Source organism: Xiphophorus hellerii, chromosome 14 (assembly GCF_003331165.1).
Source record: "Xiphophorus hellerii strain 12219 chromosome 14, Xiphophorus_hellerii-4.1, whole genome shotgun sequence".
In the NCBI taxonomy this organism is placed as follows: domain Eukaryota; kingdom Metazoa; phylum Chordata; class Actinopteri; order Cyprinodontiformes; family Poeciliidae; genus Xiphophorus; species Xiphophorus hellerii.
In genome coordinates this window covers 9251230-9272594 of record NC_045685.1, presented here as the reverse complement: position 1 = coordinate 9272594, position 21365 = coordinate 9251230, and the positions used below count along the sequence as shown (strand labels likewise).

Genomic DNA, 21365 nt, shown 5'->3' with positions numbered 1-21365 from the left:
CATTAACCACAGAGTGTTGCATGATATTTTGTTAAATCTCTAACATGAGTGACACAAATTATCATGCTCTTTATTTCTTGACCCAGGACGACACCTAAAGACATTCAAATGCCCGACTCATCCCATAATCCTTTGCACCTCATGTCTTAAAGCTAAAATGGCGTTTTAACACATGGTTCTACATGTTATTCACCAGATCAGCCATCTTTTATTCACAGACCTTGTTCCAGGAAACACGTACAACTGATTATCTGATATGACCGCCATTTTAACACTTACGTCCACTTCCGTTCCTACACACAAACACACACACACAAAATGTGATTAGAAATGTGCTGATAAGTTTCCATGGTGATGCTCTGTGAGATGCATGTTCCCCCATCGTTCTTAGAATTGTTGCTGGGCAGCAAAAGGGCCCTGAGTTTAAGTTTTACCCAGAAAGGTTTCTGTATGATGTAGTTTCTCTCACAACTTCCTCAAAAAATCCACAAGTATGCACAGTATCTGTACAGCAATCTATCATTGTTCATTGAGCAAATGTTATTTATGTGGCTGTTCTGTTCTGGTGGTGGTGACCTGCAGCCTATAACAGGCCAGAGGGTAAAACCAGACAGGATGGTGCTCAGCAGATGAAGGTCAGTCAGTGGCAGAAAGTCAAAGTTACTGTTTTAATATTTCTCTCTCTTTATAAAGTTCACACATCAAAACAGGAGAATGTTTAAAATGAGAATGAGCAAACTGTTTTTTGCAAACTATTATATAGCAACTCTGTATAGCAACATGGATTCAAATTTAGTGTTTTTTGTTTATTTGTATATTTTTTTGCAAGCCTGAACAGAATGTTGTGCATAAGATTAAAATATCTCTGCAACGGACAGGAAATACAAACCAGCATCAAGTGCTGCAGCCTCAGTGGCTGCTGTGGTGTGAAGTTAGTATGAAAGGGAAGGAAACACAGAGAGGGGATTGTAAGAGGAAGACGCATGAAACTTATTGATGTCATATATATTTTAGACTTAACTTCTCCTTTTATATGAACACAATTCAAACCAAGTAGAAGCCTTTCAGTTGAGCTGTGCAGCCGTTCTGGATGCCAGGATGAAACCTGCTCTGCTCTGCATGCTGGGCTTTTTCTGTAAGTACATCACTGACTTTCTGCTCAGAGTTTAATGAAAATATTTCTTCATGATAACATGTGGCCGTGTATCTCTGTTAAGATCTAATAGTGTTGAAAAGAGAAGACTCGAGTCTTTTTCCTCATTTTGTAATCAGCATTGCAATTCAAGCGGCTTTGGTCTCTTGTTTTTACAAACATTGGACATAATGTGATATTTATGTCTTTATTATTTTTATACAGTCTTTTTTTTTTAATCTTCATCTAAAATGAATACACCGTATTTTCCGCACTATAAGGCGCATAGAATAGACGCTACCGTAGAAGCTGGGGTTACGTTATGCATCCATTAGATGGAACTGCGCCAAAGGGAATGTCAACAAAATAGTCAGATAGGTCAGTCAAACTTTATTAATAAATTACAAACCAGCGTTCTGAAAATGAACAGCTGCTGCTTCCTCCACTTCCGCACCATTGATTCGTTCATGTTAAATTCTCTGGCTGCTGCTCTATTCCCGTGTTCTACTGCGTGACTGATCGCCTTGAGCTTAAACTCTGCATCGTAAGCGTGTCTCTTAATAGGAGCCATTTTGGGATCTTTACACAAATCCCAGCGTGCACCTTGCGTTTCTTCTTCTACTGGGGAAAATGAAGTCGGCGGCTGCTTACCGTAGTTGCGAGAACTGTTGTGGCTCAGTATTGGTCCATATATAAGGCGCACCGGATTATAAGGCGCACTGTCTGCTTTTGAGAAAATTGAAGGTTTTTAGGTGCGCCTTATAGTGCGGAAAATACGGTAATCACATTGTGATTTTTATTCTTAACCAGCTGGATTATGTCTGACCAAACCTTGATCTTTATTGCAGTGCTCAGTTCTTTGCTTCATGGACGTGCTTATGGTAAGTAAGTTGTTTTGGATTTAACTTAAAGGAAGAAATATGGTGTTTTTCCAATGCATTTATTTTTGTTTTGTACCGATATTTAGCCTAATTTTGCAAGTAAAGGAACAAACACTGCAGTAATCGGCACTTAAGTATCACAATTCTTGGTTTTATAGCAAATGGTCCCTATTTGAGGGAACATTTGCTCTTGTATCACTGGAATATATTATATTGACATGTTATGATGTACAGTAGATGAGAGGAAGCTGAGCAAAAAGAAAACTAATTTTGAAACCTATGGTTGCGCAGAACAACTTGTTCCTCTTTGTGTCTATTTGCCGACTCTGAAGACTGTCCTGGAGTGTCAATTTATAATTTCAAAGACAAAACAAGTAGATTTATGAGCTGGGACGATGAGTACGTGGAGTGTAGACGGCGAACAAGGAAAGAGAGCTGTGGCTAGTCATTGCAACCAGGCAAAAGCAGCTGTTAGCTTGGACTTAAATCAGAACATGGCAGTGATGGATTTAGAAAGAAGTGACTGGAATAGTTTGGACTGTAGTGATGAGGAAGAGATGGGTGGCCAAAATGAAGGAAAAGGTGGGGAAGGATGGTAAGAAGCAGCGAGCCGCTGAAAGAAAGAGGAAAAAGTGAAGTGAGGAAAGTACAGAAGGCACTGATAGTGAAGGCATTGAGGAAAGAGCAGAATAATTTAAAAAATCCAATTATGAATATTATAGGAGAAGGGGTGAAAAAAGAAATAATGAAAGTAAAGGAATTATCACAGGAGTGCCTTTAAGTGTAAATATGAAAGATTTATTTGGGAATTTAAAAGAAAGAAATTTGGAAGTAAAAGGAGCACGAAGGCTGACAAGGGGTCCAGAGAAAGTTGAGACAGAAACTGTGTTGGTGGAGTTTGAAACAAAAGAAGTGCCAGAGGAGGTTTTCTTTGGCTTGATAAGATTTAGTGTCAGGGAATTTGTGCCTAAACCAGTAAGATGTTTCAATTGTCAGGAATTTGGCCATGTTGCAAAAATGTGTAAAGGAAAAAGGAGATGTGCTCGATGTTCTGGAGACCATGGATATGGAAAATGTGGAACTGGAGTTAAACCAAAGTGCTGTAGTTGTGGAGGAGAGCATAGTGTTGCTTTTTGGGAATGTGAAGTGATAAAACATCAAACAATTATACAGAAAACAAAGGTTATGCGGAAAGTAACATATGTAAAATGGTTGAAAGGAGAAACAAAATGGAAAATGTTTGACAGGAGAAAAACAAGTAATTCAAAAGGTTATGGAAATGGTCGAAAGATAATAGAAGAGGAAAAAAAGAAAATGGTGACTTTTATTCCATCATTTTCCGGATGATCCGTCCCGCTGTGCCTCTGTTAATGTCAAGCTAATATATTACCTGTCAATTACGTTAAGCTATCCAGAACATTGGAAACATCAAGACTAATATGAACAGAGCAATAAACGTGAAAACAGCCACGAATGAACGAGTCCGTAAAGTTGTGCAACTAAACGCCAATATAATTATTAATAATAAGATAAGTGTCACAAATCTGTGCAGCAGCCATCTGAATTGTGGAGCCGCAGGAGGAGCTCTGCGCTCTGACACCAAACTCAGGGCCGTAACGCACAACCTGGAGGCTGGGGGGTTAAAATCCTTCTTAGTTTTCCAGACAATAGTGGACACACAAAAACATGCACAAATTACTAACGTTTTTTTTTGTACTGTAATCATTAAAAAATCTCCCCTTCAGTTCAACCTTATAAGTGGAGACACATTGTTGATGTTACCGTTATAAAATAGCTTACAATTAAGTATTGGCAAAGATCAATGTAATTTTCACAGCGTTGTTGTTAGCAGCTGCTGAAAGTAACTAAAAGTTACTTTTAATGTAACTTAGTTACTTTCCAAATCAAGTAGTCAGTAATCTAACTAAGTTACTTTTTCAAGGAGTAATCAGTAATCTGATTAAAGTTACTTTTTCAAAGTAACTATGGCATCACTGGTTGGGGATGACAGAGCAAAAATCATTTCATGTATATAACAAAGAATTTAGTCCAACAGTGTTGTGGCTTTTGAGACCTACATGGACATGGAAATATTTTAATATAGACAAATCATTATCAAATATTAAGAAAAGAAACATAACAGATACCTACCAAGAATTTTATAATCAAATACAGAATAAATATAATGATTATTTGCAAATTTATACTGATGGTTCGAAAAACCCCAAAAATGAAGTGACTGGTGTAGCAGTAGTGATTCCTGAATTAAAGAGTAATATTTCAAAAAGATCATCTAATTATCTCAGTATATATGCAGTCGAATTATGTGCTATATTTTTAGCTTTAGAATGGGTGGAGGATACTAATATAAATAAAATAATAGTTTGTAGCGATTCATTATCTGCATTGTTGAGTATTGAAAAAGGAAGTACAAATAATCATCAAAATATATTATATGAGATTATGGCTGTTCATCACAGAATTTGTGAACAAAATAAAAATGTAATATTATTTTGGACTCCTGCTCATCTGGGTATTTTGGGTAATGAAAGAGCAGATAGGTTGGCTAAGGAGGCTGTTAAAAAAGAAGATATTGATATGCCAATAAAGTTATCTAAATCTGAAGGCAAAAGTATAGTTTGGAGAGAAAGTAAGAAGATATGGAAAATTAGGTGGGATAATGAAATAAAAGGAAGGCATTTATATAGGATACAAAATACAGTTGATGTAGTAAGGATTAGAGGAATAAACAGGAGGGAGGAGATAATTATAAATAGAATAAGAACCTGTCACAGTTTTTTAAATGCAACTCTTTAGTGGGGGCTAACCCACTCGTTTTTCGCGGTGGTTACGTTCCAAAAAGAACCCGTGATAGGCGAAATCCACGAAGTAGGAAACTTTATTTTTTTACAATTATTATACAATGAAATACTCTATAATACATTGAAACCAAAGAACAAAACCTTTTTACAGGCCCAAACATTTGTTTAACAAATAAAAAGTACTGTATAAACTTTTTTTTTTTTTTTTTTTACAAATAACTACTGTACTGTAAAATAATAATTTTAATATGAACTGAAAGCGGATTCCCGTGCCCGAATTGCGGAGATCAGGAACCCCCCCACCGCGACCTGAGTTATGGGATTAGAACGGGAGAAAATAAAAAATGATTATGAAAAAACAAAAAAAAAAGTACAGTAGGACAAATAGTGAGTGACTCGCGTGTATTTCACTGCTCTTCTGACTGAGCCGCTGCAGCCTGACTCCGCTCTGTAGCGGGTTTTTCTCTAAAGCCCGCGGTGCAGGTGTGTTTTTTCGAGAGAAGAACATAGTTATCGGTAGCTGTTGTCGCTCTTTTTTCTTCTGGGCAAAAAGATTCTTATAAACCGACATGCCACCATTGATCATGTTAAATATGGCAAGCTGTTTTACTTATGTGTACATAATAAACCGCAACATTGTTGACACACAGGTAGAGAAGAAGCGGAGAGACTGTTTAGCCAATCAGAATGCAGAACACAATGCCCGATGCAAATCCGCGAAGCAGGGAGACCGCGATATAGCGACGGTTCACTGCACTCCGATGTTGTTTTGTTACTCATTCTGCTGCAAGGTGGCTCAATTTTTGACGCGCAAGACGTAACCGGTAAAATCCGGTTTAGGATTTTCATAATAAAAGATCATTATTTCTGCCGCGGACCGCTGGTTGGGGACCACTGATCTGGTGGATTGGACATCACGTGACTTACTGAGCGCCACATGCGCTGTTGCTTTGCATTGAATCAGGAATATCGGTGGTCGGAGAAATGAAACAATCACGCAAATAATCTGAGAAAGGGACGCAAAGTTTTGATATTAATTGTCAACACTAAGACAGCAAGATAATAAGATCCAAAGGGAAAACATTTCACAGATCAGTAAAAAGCTTTAATTAGAAAGTGGAGAGTAGGTTAGTTATGCTAGCTTAACTTTTATCACCTTAACATGTACTCTTGCTGCGCAGTTTGGAGTATTTTATTTCAGTTAATACAAACATAGATTTTCTGACAGATAATCAGAAGTGCAGTTAGCTAATCAACCACCACTAATTTTCAAGCATCACTTCCTAATGATGCAAAATGAAAATTTAAAAAACATAAAACTGCAACGGACAGAATGTCCTGTTAGATGTTTCTACATCCTTTTTTGTGTAGGAAATAGTTTTGTGGTTTGTCATCAAATAGGATGAAATATTTCATAAAGTATACATTAACATAACATTTTAAATCATGGCTACTATTAAGTAAAATTAAATTATGGGCCATTATAAAGAGACATTTGCTTTTTTCTCTCTCTTTTCTAGAACTGACAGAAACCAAACTATAGATTTATTAGCAGAGATAATATATATTTTACATATTCAAACATCAGCATCTCAGGTTTAAGCCACATTTTAGGGAATCCAGTAACATCGATGGTCACTCTACTCACCAACTTCCCCAACCAAACCCAAAACAGGTTTTGCATTTTTAATATTTGCTATATTAAAGACACATCATATCTCATCTGCTATGTGTAAGTCAGCAGGACAAAAGGTTTAGCCAACCTACTGAGGGACAGCTGTGGAGTCAGAATCACATAGTTTAAAAATACAAAGTTTGATTCATTTGGTTTAGACAGAAGTTACTTATTCTGATTTTGAAAAGTTTAATAACATTTTGATTGTTACAGAATCTGATGTTGTTGATGTTTTTATCACTTGATAAAATCAGACAATAAAAGGCAACTATGTGATAATTCTTCACAAAAAATATTAATGAATTATGAAACTTTTTTCTACTGTAGGCAAAAATTCAGCAAATACAGGCTGATTCCATAAATTAGAAAATGACTGAAAAGTTCCTTTGTCAGCAGTTTCATCACCAAGTGAAAGACATTATATAGATTAATTAGATTACATATGTGTTAACATATTTTTGTTTTCTAGTATGTTTAATAACTCCAAAAAGATTATTTTCAAAAGGGCCTATTAATCTGACAAGCCTCCCAGCTCCTCTTCATCTCCACCAACTTGCAACACAAAGTTACTCCCTTGGTTTCATCATTTGTGTTTCTGATGTAAATCCTCAAACCTTCTTTGTATTGACAGATGTGTGGTTTATTCCAAAGTCTTTTGTTGTTGTCGAGAGGTTTTATGTTTGTAAGATGTCAAACATTTTTCAGGTAAATGTTTAAATTAAAAATTTTAAGATATTATGACACTTTGAAAGTACAAAGGAACATTTGTTTTGCAAATTCTAAGCATTTTTCAAATAAGATTCACAGTGGTAAATGACTGGTTGTTGTTCTGTGATTTATAAGAGTATATTTATAATGGCTTTTATTTTGATTCATATGCTCAGAAAATCACTGACAGCATTTGTTTTTATGTTTCTATAATCTGGCAACTTTGAGAGCAGAGATTAAATACACTAATAATCTAACATGTTGAAATCTCATTTATGATTTGATGAGAAAGGATTCACATTGTTGCAAATGAATCCTCATCTATACAATGATGGCTGTTGCTGTTTTCTAACCTGCAGAAATCAAGGCAACTCTGGCTGCAGACGAAACAACCATACCACCAGGGGGCAGTGTGACATTAACCTGTTCTGTGGGCAGATATGCTGGTTTAACATTTGAGCTCTTCAGAAAACCTCAACCCACCTATCAGACCAGAGTTTCTCCTCGATCAGATGGAGTTTTCATCATCACTGAAGGAGGAATTTACACCTGCAGAGGATTTAAAACCGAACATAACTTTATGACAACTATGAGTGATGAAGTTATTATACAGGAAACTGGTGAGTTGAGAAATGGATTCTTGGTTAAAACAAAACTGTTTTAACTAACAACAGATATATTTGCTTAAACTATTTAAAGAACTTCCCATTTGATAAATATGTGACTGTACAGAATATTTACATTCTCAACATTTTACCTAAAAAGATTATTTTACATAAAAAATCAGGAGTATTATGGACAACCCTGACCATCCTCTTTATGATACTGTCAGCGATGAACAGTGTCTTTAGTCAGAAGCTCCTTCAAATTTGCTGTAATACAGACTAATACAGTACTAATCGTTCCTGCCTAAACCATCACCATCAACAATAATCCTTTGAATAATCTTATAGATGAAAAAGGGAAATACAACAAGATTTAATTTCCCTTTGGGATCAATAAGACATTTTTGAATTGAATTGAAGTTAAATTATTTTGTCCCACAAGATAGAAACCTTTCTGCAGATAGACTGCAGAACGGTATTGGGTTGATAGAACTGGTTACATCAGAAACAATTATTTTAGTTTCTGTTTACTTTTCAGCCCATTTTATTTGTTGTGTTTATGGAGAATGCTTGTAAGAAGTTTGTGTTTTATCTGGATCTCTCCTGACCTCACAGTTGCACATGATACAATGCTGCTTAAAGCACCATTAGAACATGACTGCATGTGGAGTAGAAGACTGTGTGTTGTGCTGATTCTGTCTGACATGATAAAGTCTCAGTTTTGGTCTGATGAGAAATTATTCATGTTGTTTCAAATTGCTAAAAACCGTATTAATTATGATTAATATTATTGCAGAAATCAAGGCAAATTTGAAAGCAGACAACACAACCATACCACCAGGGGGCAGTGTGACATTAACTTGTTCTGTGGACAAACCTGCTGATTTAACATTTGAGCTCTTCAGAGGATCTTCATCCACCTATCAGACCAGAGTTTCTCCTCGATCAGATGTAGTTTTCATCATCACAGAAGGAGGAATTTACACCTGCATAGGATTTAAACTTGGGACAAACTTTGTGACATCTATGAGTGATGAAGTCACCATTAATAAGAGAGGTGAGTTTATAAATTTATCTGGGAAGAAAACATTGTAAACTTTCTGACAAAAAACCTATTTTGACATGATCACTAAAGGAAGTTTGTTACTTTGTCACATTTAGAGAGATAATATCTTGTTCTAAATGTAAATATGAGTTAAGATTCATAATTTGTTCAATTATTAATATTCATTCAGCTGAAATGAATCATTTTGTTGAAGTTTTTCTGACAAAATGTGCAGAAATATGAGAAAAAAATAAATTAACTCTGTGTGTTTACATTTATTTATGTTTTTGTGAGATGTTGTGGTGAACATTGAGATTTACCTTCTTCCAAGACATTTTAATAACATTTTATTGATACATTTTAGTGAAATTTATGACATAAAATATATGTTAAATGACACATCAGAGGAAAAATTCTTAGATTGACATTATTATTACAAATGCTACACGGTATAATTAATTGTTTAGTTTTCAGACTCTTTGTTTTTCTAATCATGTTTCTTGCTGTAGTTTCCAACAGAGTTTCAGTCACTTCACAACCAAACCGATCTCTGATATACAGAGGAGAGAAAGTCACTCTGAGATGTGAGATCCAGGATGATGGAAGAAATTGGTGGACGTATGAATGGAAACCAACCAATAGAAACTTTCCATCATCCAGTGAATATATGATCAACTCAGCTACTGATGCTGACAGTGGAGAATACAGCTGTAAGGGTAGAAGAGGCTACGAGTTTACAGGATGGAGTGAAGCCATCAGACTGACAGTGTCATGTGAGTCAGACTGACCTCCATTCATCCTGAAAGTGTCTTTAGTTCCCTGATCTCCATAAAATGAACAGAACTCAATATCTTCATTTCACAGAAAGAACTGACTGCAGGCTTTTGTGACTTTTATGAAAGTTATATAAAGAAGAAAAACTATTTTCCATCCATAAAGTTTCATAAACAGGAAGCTTAAAGAGGAACTGGATTATTTCAGAGAGAGATTAGGGGTTTAGTGACGCAGATGCAAAATGTTTTGGAGTAAAATATTTTATGAAAATATTTACTAATGCAACAACATTTTTAATGTTCTGCCTTGGAGCTGTGGATCATTTAAATATGGAGGTTTGTTTGTCAAAACTTGGTTCTCACAATTCATTGATTGATTGATCGCTTCATATTAGTAAAGAACATCTTGGCTACATTAGACATTAGACTCAGACTTTTTGTATAAACTGTGTTAAATAAGCTACAACCAATCTGTGTGTGATGTTGCTGAAATAATCTAACTGGACTTGAGTTTGAATTGTCAGGTCAGATGTGGAATTTCACCAAAATGATTTTTGGAACAATTAAATTTCCTCCAGCTCTTGTTGATAAGAAACATGATGGAAAATCTAGTTTTTTAGGCTCCTGCAGAGTTTATATTTCTCAGTTTGAAAAAGTAAATGTTAAATTATGGTGTAGATATTTTTATTATAACGAAATTATTCCAGAAATAATAAAAAATTCATATTCTATTTTTTTAAAATATTGTTCTGATTTTCAAACTCAACAGCTGATAAACCCAGAGCCACCCTGAAGGCAGAGAAAAGAATCATACCAGCAGGGGGCAGTGTTACACTGACCTGCTCTGTTGAAGGATCTACTGGCTGGGAGTTTTACTGGATCAGAAATGGACAATATTATTCTGTAGTTGGATCCTCCAGAAACACAGAACCAGATGGAACCATCAGAGTCTCAGAGGGAGGAGAGTACAGCTGCAGAGGAAGAAGAGGAGACTCATCTTTTGAATCAGAAACCAGTAAAGAGGTCACCATTGAGGAAACTGGTGAGTTTAGTTATCAGGTCATCACCATAACAACACTTGATCTTTGAAACTCAAATTTGTTTCCTAGTTTTTCAGAAAATGTAATTATTAAAGTAGAATAATGATTAATCAACAGGACAGAGAAATATTTACGGTTTCAAGATTTGACTTTTTTTTATTTCCACTGAAAGCACCAAAGTAATCAGATGTTATAAAGAATTTTATCTGATCTCAGATATTTAAAATTAATAACATCCTGCTGTAAAATATGTTCATCAAACTAAAAACAGCTTTTGCTATTTTTATGTTAAATATATCTGGTTTTGATGTATTTGTGCTGTTAACATTTTCAGTTGAGTTTTGTTTCTATTAATTTCCTAACTTGATTTTTCTGTATGTGAACAGTTTCCAAGCCAACATTAACTATCTGTAAGTTATTAACTTATGACTACCATAATCTAGCAAGCAGCATAAAAATAGCTTAAGCAAATTAGCATAAAGGCAGCTGCTGCAGTTTAACACATTTAGCTTCTTAAGTAAAAACACATTTGCCCAAATGATCAGAATATGCCTCTATTTGGTGAAAATGAAATTATTAATATAACATTTTATGGATGAATATGTTTGCTGTGTAAGTGTTTGAAACTCTTAATTTCTTTCTGCTTTGCTACAAGTGAAGCTGATGTCATTTTATTTTGAAAGGTTCTTATTAAATAAAACAAAAACTAATCTTAAAGGAGCTGCTGGACAGTTTGGAAGAAACATTGATACTTTTTAAGTGATTTTAGAAAGTAGCTTCTCTCAGGGAAAGTGTTAAATTAACACTTAAATTTTACTCTGGACTGTTGTGGTAAACTGCTAACCAGATATTTATTTCTTTAGCTCCCAATAAACCCAGTTTGATTCTGCAACCCAACTGGTCTCAGATCTACATAGGAGAGAAAGTCACTCTGAGATGTGAGATCCAGGGAGGAACTGAGTGGACGTATGAATGGAGATCAACCAATAGAAACTTTCCATCATCCAGTGAATACAGCATCATATCAGCTACTGAGTCCCACAGTGGAAAATACAGCTGCAGAGGAAAAAGAGGGTTTTCCTTTACACCATGGAGTAATGTTGTTAAAATAACTGTATGTAAGTTGATTATTTATTACTGACAAGTGATAATTTTTAATGATAGTATGCCCCACTTGGTTTATAGGATTTTTTTTTTATTTGAAACAAAATAACAAAAACGCAGCTTTTCCTATAGCACACAATCTAAGAATATAACTATTTTAATTTTTTCTATAATCAGTCACACCTGTCTAGTTATTTTAATGAGCTGAAGGTTTTTCATGTTTATTCCCTATTAAATATTACATGCAGCTGAAAATTATTGTTAGATGTATAACAGCTTTAGGCCAACTTTTAATTTTTTTATATTTTATTACAATAGATTAAACTTTTCTGAACATCTGTGAATGAAATTTCTATATATTAAAGAAGCCAAAGTCCAAAGAAAATGTCTGAAAGAGTTTCAGAAAGTTTTTAGAGACATCGATCAAAGTCATCTTAGAGTTCAGTGATACAAGGAATAAAGATTCAATAGATTATATTGATCAGTGTTTCTAGTCCCTGATTTATGTGATAAGAGAAAAATGAAAGTGTTGAATGAAATAAAGTTCACATTATAAGAATACAATAGTGTAAAAATATAATGTTACTGAAAAAGGAAGTAAAATATCAAAGTTAAGGTTAAACCAGAGGGAGCATCTGTTATTATTATTACTATGGTTAAAACTTCAATTTCAATATAACTACAGTATATTAACTCTTTATGGGAAATAAAACAGAGATAAAAGAGAGAGGTTGTGGTTAAAGGTTGACCCAGTTTCAAATCTCTCTCCAGCACCCAAACCTCATCCTGTCCTCTCTGTGTCTCCATCATGGCCGAATCCTGGAGCCTCAGTGACTCTGAGCTGTGAGGGTTTGGAGCATCAATCAGCAGGATGGAGGTTCTTCTGGTATAAAGCTGTTCCTGACACATCCAAGCAAAACTATCTACCATCCTACAGCTATGAGCTGCTGCCTGGCAGCACCAATGGGACTGAGCAGAACTCCTTCATCATTAATGGACCGACTCACACAGCAGGATACAAGTGCAGAGCAGAAAGAGAAGAACCAAAGTTTTACACTGATTACAGTGAACCAAAGTTTTTCTGGTCTGCAGGTCAGTTTATTTATTTGCTCTCAATAAAACAAAGTTTTAGAGATTTTAACTTGATCCAACATTTCTTTTATTTTAAATGTGTTTTTATTATTAATTTAAAAAATGTAAATTGACTGATAACTTTTGACAAAACATTAGGAAGAAAAATATATTTTCAACATAGTAAACTAATGAATCATCCATATTATTGGATAACAAACATGATTTATCCTGGATTCTTATTGTAACATTTGTTCTTGTTTCATGTGCAACATGACAGAAATATGAGGTAAAAAGTCATTTAGTGAAGATTTTTGACAAACCAGCACAACTGATTACAGAAAACTAAAGAAGTCAGCAGGCAGTCAGAGGATTGGAAATAAAATCAGTCATCAGGTTTAGAGATGAATTAAAACATTGATCATTGGAGGCTGTTAAACATTCACAGATAAAATAAAACTTGTTTTTTAAAAGACAAAATAATTATTTCCTCTATGGTAGTTTATTTATTCGACTTGCTGAAATGTTTGCTGTAATCTTTATTACTATAGAAACAAACTATTTTAATGAAACATTTTAAAGATGTTTCTGTTCTCAGATGAAATCCTGTCTTGTTTTCAGATCCTCGTCCAGCAGCTTCTCTCTCAGTGAATCCTGACAGAGTTCAACACTTCAGATCTGACTCTGTGTCTCTGAGCTGTGAGGGAAACTCTGCTGAGTGGAGAGTGAGGAGGTTTATAGAAAGAGATGGACTGTCAGACTTTACCTGCTCCTACTGGGGGACAATGACTGGATCTACATGCACCTTTAAACCATACTATTATATGGATGGAGTGTTCTGGTGTGAGTCAAAATCTGGAGAGTTTAGCAACGCAGTAAACATCACTGTACAGAGTAAGATCTGGTTTATTATGTTTTTTCCCTTTAACGTCTTTTTGCATTTAAAAATCATAAATATATCTATTATTATAAAAATAATTAAAAAAAATAATAGTCCAAGGTTAAATCACAATAATAAAAAAGAATTATGCAAAAAAAAAAAACATTTTGTCTAGATTTCTAAAGGTTGTTGGGTTGAATCAGGACTCTATTTAAAAAAGGTTTTATATATATATATAGATATAAATCTATATTTATATATATAAAGATATATATAGATATCTATCTATCTATATATAGGTGTAGATTTATCTATCTATATATAGATAGATAGATATCTACATATATATATAGAGAGAGATAGTTGGGTTCTTTTCGGAACGCAACCCCAGGGTTGCAAACGAGAGTTTGCTGTATAACACATTCAAATTATTTTATATTTTATATTTATTGCCTCTTGGTCAGATTTTTAGAAAATTCAACATTTCGTTTTATTGCTTTACGGATGACGTCCAGATTTATTTGACCCTAAAACTACTAAATGGTAAAAATGAATCTCTATAGATATTAATAGATTGTTTAGCTGAAGTTAGATCATGGATGGATCTAAATTTTCTTCACCTCAATCATAGCAAAACTCAAGTCCTATTATTTGGTCAAAACCTTCACACTAAAAATCCAGATTTGATTCTTGGTTCTTTTGCTCCGTTTTGTTGGACTTCAGCCAGGAATCTTGGTTTTATCTTTGATAGATGTTTAAAATTCGACAACAAGTTAGTTCAGTTGTTAAATCAGGTTTTTATCACTGGTGGATTTTAGCAAAAGTGAAATCTTTTTTTGTTTTAAGGATTTTATTATCCATCCCTTCATTACATCTGGATTGGATTATTGTAATTCTTTATATAAAGGCCTGGATAAATCCCTGATCCAGCGTCTTCAAGTGATCCAGAACGCAGCAGCTCGGCTTCTTACAGGAACCAGGAAGCGTGACCATATAAGGCCCGTAATGGCCTCCTTACACTGACTGCCTGTTTTGTATCGAATAGATTTTAAGATTCTTTTAACAACTTATAAAGTTTTAAATGGGTTAACCCCTCCTTATGTTCAGGATCTTTTGAAATTTCATTCTGTGTCCAGAACTTTAAGATCCAATAATCAGCTGCTATGTTCCTCGGACTCGACTTAAGAGAAAAGGAGATCGGGCTTTCTCCATCGCTGCTGCTATTCTCTGGAATAATCTACCTTTCCAGATTAGATCTGCCCACAGCCTGGATTATTTTAAATCACTTCTTAAAACTCATTTTTGTTCTTTGGCATTTAATTGAGGCCTGATATTGTAGCTCTTATGTTATGATGTTTTTTTTGCTTACTATTATTACTATTATTATTTAAATATTATATATTCTTTTCTTGTATCGTTTCTCTTTTTCTTTTCATCAACTTATTTTATTGTGTTTTCTGTGCATCACTTGTTTTAAATCTGTTTTTAAAATATGTTTTAATGTTTGTTTCCACTTGTGATTTGATGATTTATCTTTGGTGATGAGCTCAGCATTTTTCTCAGATTCTCTATCAGATTCAAACTGAGACTCTGGTTGGACGACTCCAACACATTCTCTCCAAACATCTACAGTAAAATAACTATTATATTAGTTCATTACATTATTTTCTGTGAAGAACTACAAATGCATTTTTGTTTTGAAGAATCAAACATTTAATTTCTGAATAATAAATCAATTGAAAGCATAAAGCAGCTTAAATGGATGTTATTCACCTGAATATTCTCGGATTGTTTTACAGATGATAATTATGATGGTGTTATCCTGGTGAGCCCTGTTCATCCTGTGACTGAAGGAGATCCTGTTACTCTGAGCTGCAGAGATAAAAAACAAAATCTTCTCTCCAATGTGTTTTTCTATCACAATGATAAACTCATCAATAATGACAGCAGAGAGGAGCTGAAGATCTCTGCAGTGTCAAAGTCAGATGAAGGTTTCTACAAATGTCAACATTCAGGAAAAGAGTCACCAAGGAGCTGGATGTCTGTTAGAGGTGAGGAGGATTAAAATATTTGATTCATTTTATTCATTAAAACTGTTTAAATGTTAGAAACAAGATGAACACTGAGGATGTTTGTAAGTACACTGCTCAAAAAATAAAGGAAACACTCAAATAACACATCCTAGATCTGAATGAAAGAAATATTCTCATTGAATACTTTGTTCTGTACAAAGTTAAATGTGCTGACAACAAAATCACACAAAAATCATCAATGGAAATCAAATTTATTAACCAATGGAGGCCTGGATTTGGAGCCACACACAAAATTAAAGTGAAATAACACTACACGCTGATCCAACTTTAATGTAATGTCCTTAAAACAAGTCAAAATGAGGCTCAGTATTGTGTGTGGCCTCCACGTGAGTGTATGACCTCCCTACAACGCCTGGGCATGCTCCTGATGAGGTGGCGGATGGTCTCCTGAGGGATCTCCTCCCAGACCTGGACTAAAGCATCCGCCAACTCCTGGACAGTCTGTGGTGCAACGTGACGTTGGTGGATGGAGCGAGACATGATGTCCCAGATGTGCTCAATCGGATTCAGGTCTGGGGAACAGGCTGGCCAGTCCATAGCTTCAATGCCTTCATCTTGCAGGAACTGCTGACACACTCCAGCCACATGAGGTCTAGCATTGTCCTGCATTAGGAGGAACCCAGGGCCAACCGCACCAGCATATGGTCTCACAAGGGGTCTGAGGATCTCATCTCGGTACCTAATGGCAGTCAGGCTACCTCTGGTGAGCACATGGAGGGCTGTGCGGCGCTCCAAAGAAATGCCACCCCACACCATTACTGACCCACTGCCAAACCGGTCATGCTGAAGGATGTTGCAGGCAGCAGACCGCTCTCCACGGCGTCTCCAGACTCTGTCACGTCTGTCACATGTGCTCAGTGTGAACCTGCTTTCATCTGTGAAGAGCACAAGGCGCCAGTGGCGAATTTGCCAATCCTGGTGTTCTCTGGCAAATGCCAAGCGTCCTGCACGGTGTTGGGCTGTGAACACAACCCCCATCTGTGGACGTCGGGCCCTCATACCATCCTCATGGAGTCGGTTTCTAACCATTTGTGCAGACACATGCACATTTGTGGCCTGCTGGAGGTCATTTTGCAGGGCTCTGGCAGTGCTCCTCCTGTTCCTTCTTGCACAAAGGCGGAGGTAGCGGTCCTGCTGCTGGGTTGTTGCCCTCCTACAACCTCCTCCATGTCTCCTGGTGTACTGGCCTGTCTCCTGGTAGCGCCTCCAGCCTCTGGACACTACGCTGACAGACACAGCAAACCTTCTTGCCACAGCTCGCATTGATGTGCCATCCTGGATGAGCTGCACTACCTGAGCCACTTGTGTGGGTTGTGGAGTCCGTCTCATGCTACCACGAGTGTGAAAGCACCACCAACATTCAAAACTGACCAAAACATCAGCCAGACAGCATAGGTACTGAGAAGTGGTCTGTGGTCCCAACTGCAGAACCACTCCTTTATTGAGTGTGTCTTGCTAATTGCCAATTATTTCCACCTGTTGTCTATTCCATTTGCACAACAGCAGGTGAAATTGATTGTCAATCAGTGTTGCTTCCTAAGTGGACAGTTTGATTTCACAGAAGTTTGATTTACTTGGAGTTATATTGTGTTGTTTAAGTGTTCCCTTTATTTTTTTGAGCAGTGTATTTTAGCCTAAAGTCACTTTTTCTTCAAACACAAAATGTCAAACAATCAGCAGATGAAAAATATTTCTTCCTTGATAATATTTTTTTATTTCCAGTAACTGTATCCAGTCCTGTCAGTTCTTCATTTCCTGTCATGTTGATCGTTGGACCAGTTGTTGGAATCGTTGTCATTATTCTCATTATTCTCCTGATCTTGTTGTGGCGCTGCAGACGGTCCAAAGGTGAAACTTTTTTCTCCTCACAGTAGATCAGATTGTTCATTCATAATCACTTTAATTATTCAGATATGGACATTCATTCTTTTGTGAAACAAACTAGAAGCAGGATGATTTGAATAATCAAAATACATTTATTTTTTATCAGATCTTTGCTGCATAAGGTGAGTAGATTACATATTTTTCTTCTCCCTATTATAAATCATCATTGTATATATAAGATATAGATAAATGTAATGTATTTATTGTGTTTCAGGTCAAAGGGCTCAGAGGTCAGAGGTCAGAGCTCCACCACAAACCAGCCTGAAGGTCCTGAATATAAATCTCTTTCTCATGGTCAGAGTTTTATTAATGTGTTTTTGCTTAGAATGACAGATGAACACAATCAGTTCCTCTTTGTTTTGGCATTGACCTGTTTTTCACCTGAACTCCAGATATTGTTCTTTTAATGCTGCTTTAGACAGAATGCTTGGTCATTAGCTCCAGATGTTTGTGTGACTGATGTGAGCAACAGATGTTCTGTCAAGTTCTCATTGTAAAGGGTTGTGAGAGGAGTCAATGCTAAGACATGTTGTGTTTGTTTGTTGTTCTCTGTTTCTGTCTGCTGTGATCTAAAAGCCTGAAGGAGTTCAGCTTGGAGTCCTGAGGGAAAACTATTGTTTCATTCCTCTAACAAAGTGAAAAATGTTTTTTTTAGCAGTTTTATGGGACTGGACATGATAAAATGTCTAAATTTAATTAACCTGAGTTTGTTAGCTGTACGTTTTAATTAGCTTTATGTTATTTTGTTATGTGTGTAAATGTCCAATTGAACATTTATTACGATTCTGCTGTATATTTTAAATGTGCTGCTGTTTAGATCAAAATGTTCATGTCAAAGAGGAATCTCAGTCTGATTTTCTATTCTAAAGAACATTTACTTTTGCTGTTTATTATTAAATTACAATTATCCTTTTTTTCCTCCTTTCATTCACTTCAGGTAATGTTCATCTCTATGAGATGATCGGCTCGGCTGAAGCTTCTGGACATGGTAGATCAAATCTTTTTTAATATGTTTTAGGTTAAATAATTGTGTGATTTACAGACAAGTAATTCTTTTTTTTAATCTGTAATTTTTCAGCAGCAGATGAAGCCCCAGAGGTTACATACTCTCTCATTGAAATGAAATCCTTTAGGAAAGACAGTGAGTCCCACTTATATACAATATATAGCCTGAGAAAATGATTCAGAATGGTTTTATCCTACATGTTGGTGACTATTGTATTATTTTCCCAGGGAGACAAGGTGGACCAGAAGAGGGCGCTGTTTACTCTGAGGTGAAAACAGGAGCTGCAGGTAAAGCTTCATGAATGATACAATAGTTGATAAAGTTTATTTCTCTGCAACAGTCGGAGATTATTGGTTCCCAAAAGTTTCAGCTTCCGGCCTAAAAAATAACGTATGAGACTTTTGACTCCAATTTACTTCCGATTACACGTATCACTGATAAATCATCTTAATAGTCTATAATATTAGGAGCATAAATATGCTTTTAATATGTTTATAAAATAGCTTAGATTTATTTCTGAGGAGCTCAGAAATAATGTGTTGGAATATTTTTTATTCAATTTTTGCTTTAATTTTAGATTTGATGTTTTAAATGAATCTCTTCCTTGACAGGGAAGTCGGGTCCTGCAGCAGCGGAGGCATCAGTTTATTCTGAAATCAGAAAAGCACCAGCTGTGGAAAACAGTGCTGCCATGTAGGCTGCAGGCTCTGAGTTTATCCTGCAGTTTATTACAAGACTCACAACAACTGCTTTGATCACACAATATTTTTATCCGTCATAAGAAATCTCCTAGAGAATCTGTATTGGTCACTCAAAGAATAATTCTCTGAGATCCAAATCGTCAGATGTGCTTAAACTTTAGTAAAGGTTTTGCAATGCAACATTTTATAAAGACTCACAAATCGTTTTTTTTTAACACAACGCAAATTGTGAATTGTTTTGTGTTTATTTGTTTCTAGAAGTATGTTGCAATTAAAGTTACTAAATTTGATTTGGAACAGTTTGATTTGGTTTCATGTGAAGCAACTTTGCTTCACATTTAACTTTTTATATCAAAAACTTGTGACTGTATTTTTATCGTCAAGCACGTTGTAAATTAAGTAGATTGATCATTTGAATGCAACACATAAAATCAATATAAGATGTTAGACATAACTGGGCACAATAGTGATTAAAATGATTTTTACAGTTTCAGGTAAATAGATTGTTTTATTAATGCTGCTTGTAACTGAGCGACAATTATTAGATATATATCTTTGCTCTTTTGTTATTATAGTATTTCAGTTGAAGCTTAAACCTGCACACTTGCTACTAGATGGAGTTTTTACACCTTAACAGCTAGACGACAGGAAAGTACTGAACCTTATGCAATCTTTGGTATGTGTAGAATATGCATCTATAGGCAACTTGCAGCTCACATTTGTGAATTTCCTTTAACCAATAATGTTTATTGGTTGAGCAGCAGCAGCTGAATTGATTCATTTTCTGTTTCAAATGATGAAATAGAAATAAGTAAAATATGGGATCTTTTTATCTATTCTTGTTGCTTTAAGTTATTTTGCAGTAGAGTTATGCTCCTTCACAATATCAGGATTTTTGGTATAGTTTGGAATTAGATGTACAGTACAGACCAAATGTTTGGACACACCTTTTAATTCAATGAGTTTCCTTTATTTTCATGACTATTGACATTGTAGATTCACACTGAAGGCATCAAAACTATGAATAACATGTGGAAATATGCACTAAACAAAAAAGTGTAAAACAACTGAAAATACCCCTTATATTCTAGTTTCTTCAAAGTAGCAACCTTTTGCTGTGATTACTGCTTTGCACACACTCTGCATTTTCTTGATGAGCTTCCAGAGGTAGTCACCTGAAATGGTTTTCACTTCATAGGTGTACCTGCCCTGTCAGGTTAATAAGTGAGATTTATTGCCTTATAAATAGTCATGAAAATAAAGAAAACCCATTTAATTAGAAGGTGTGTCCAAACCTTTGGTCTGTACTGTATATAGCAAGCATGTTGACTTTTATTAAAAATATATTTATTTATTTATAAGTTCTAAATATGTCTTAGTTTTTATATCTTTGTGGACTTAGGCGATTTCTCTCTGTAGTGATTTTTGTTGCTTGTGTGCTGAAATAAAAATAATATCAACGGCTTGTTCAATTTTTTTTGTCTTTGTCATCTTTTTGTTGATTTCAATATTAACTGCCAGTGATGCTGTCAAGGTGTCACATTACTGCATGCTATAGACAAAATAACAAAATCCCCAAATTTAAACTTTTTCTCTTTATGTATATATACTGTATGTATATACAGAACACTTATTAAATGATTTAAATATTGCTGGTATTCACAATACTAAAGCAAGATCTGCTGCAGTTTCCATCACCTGCCACCAGAGGTCAGTATTTCAATCATAAAGGGAAGTGTATTAGAGATTTTAACAATAACCAAATGTGAAAACGTACTTTAATTTGAGCTTTCTCAAACTGGGAATTATAGTAATAAACTATATTGGAAAATCTGATGTAAAACTGGACACCATAACATCAGAAGATAATATAGTGCTGATTTTAGAAAACTGATGTTTGCAGAATATTTCAAAAAGACAGAAAAAAATGATGAATTGTCTTTGA

At 35.3% G+C, this 21365-nt stretch overlaps 1 protein-coding gene across 4 annotated transcripts; it reads left to right on the top strand.

Annotated features, from left to right (window-relative positions):
* On the top strand, positions 1 to 20432 carry LOC116732482 (basement membrane-specific heparan sulfate proteoglycan core protein-like). Of its 4 annotated transcripts, none has more exons than XM_032582702.1 (17): positions 1 to 1135; positions 1981 to 2013; positions 7578 to 7838; positions 8620 to 8880; positions 9378 to 9641; positions 10411 to 10683; positions 11545 to 11799; positions 12557 to 12877; positions 13478 to 13750; positions 15536 to 15787; positions 17552 to 17677; positions 17820 to 17835; positions 17928 to 17980; positions 18651 to 18701; positions 18795 to 18854; positions 18947 to 19006; positions 19331 to 20432. In XM_032582702.1, the coding sequence occupies exons 1-17, from the start codon at positions 1099 to 1101 to the stop codon at positions 19414 to 19416; spliced, it is 2682 nt and encodes an 893-aa protein (XP_032438593.1). In that variant the 5' UTR covers positions 1 to 1098; the 3' UTR covers positions 19417 to 20432. The 4 variants fall into 4 exon arrangements, with proteins under 4 accessions (XP_032438593.1, XP_032438592.1, XP_032438591.1 ...); XM_032582701.1 differs by having other exon boundaries at positions 18792 to 18854; XM_032582700.1 differs by having other exon boundaries at positions 17928 to 18007.
* The last annotated feature ends 933 nt before the right edge of the window (positions 20433 to 21365 follow it).

What these genes read in the sequence shown, in the direction of transcription:
- LOC116732482 (XM_032582699.1), top strand. Translation starts at nt 1,099, where the DNA reads ATGAAACCTGCTCTGCTCTGCATGCTGGGCTTTTTCT. An exon ending in TGTTGTTAAAATAACTGTAT is followed by an intron (nt 11,800 to 12,556) that starts GTAAGTTGATTA and finishes ATCTCTCTCCAG; the next exon opens with CACCCAAACCTCATCCTGTC. An exon ending in AGTAAACATCACTGTACAGA is followed by an intron (nt 13,751 to 15,535) that starts GTAAGATCTGGT and finishes ATTGTTTTACAG; the next exon opens with ATGATAATTATGATGGTGTT.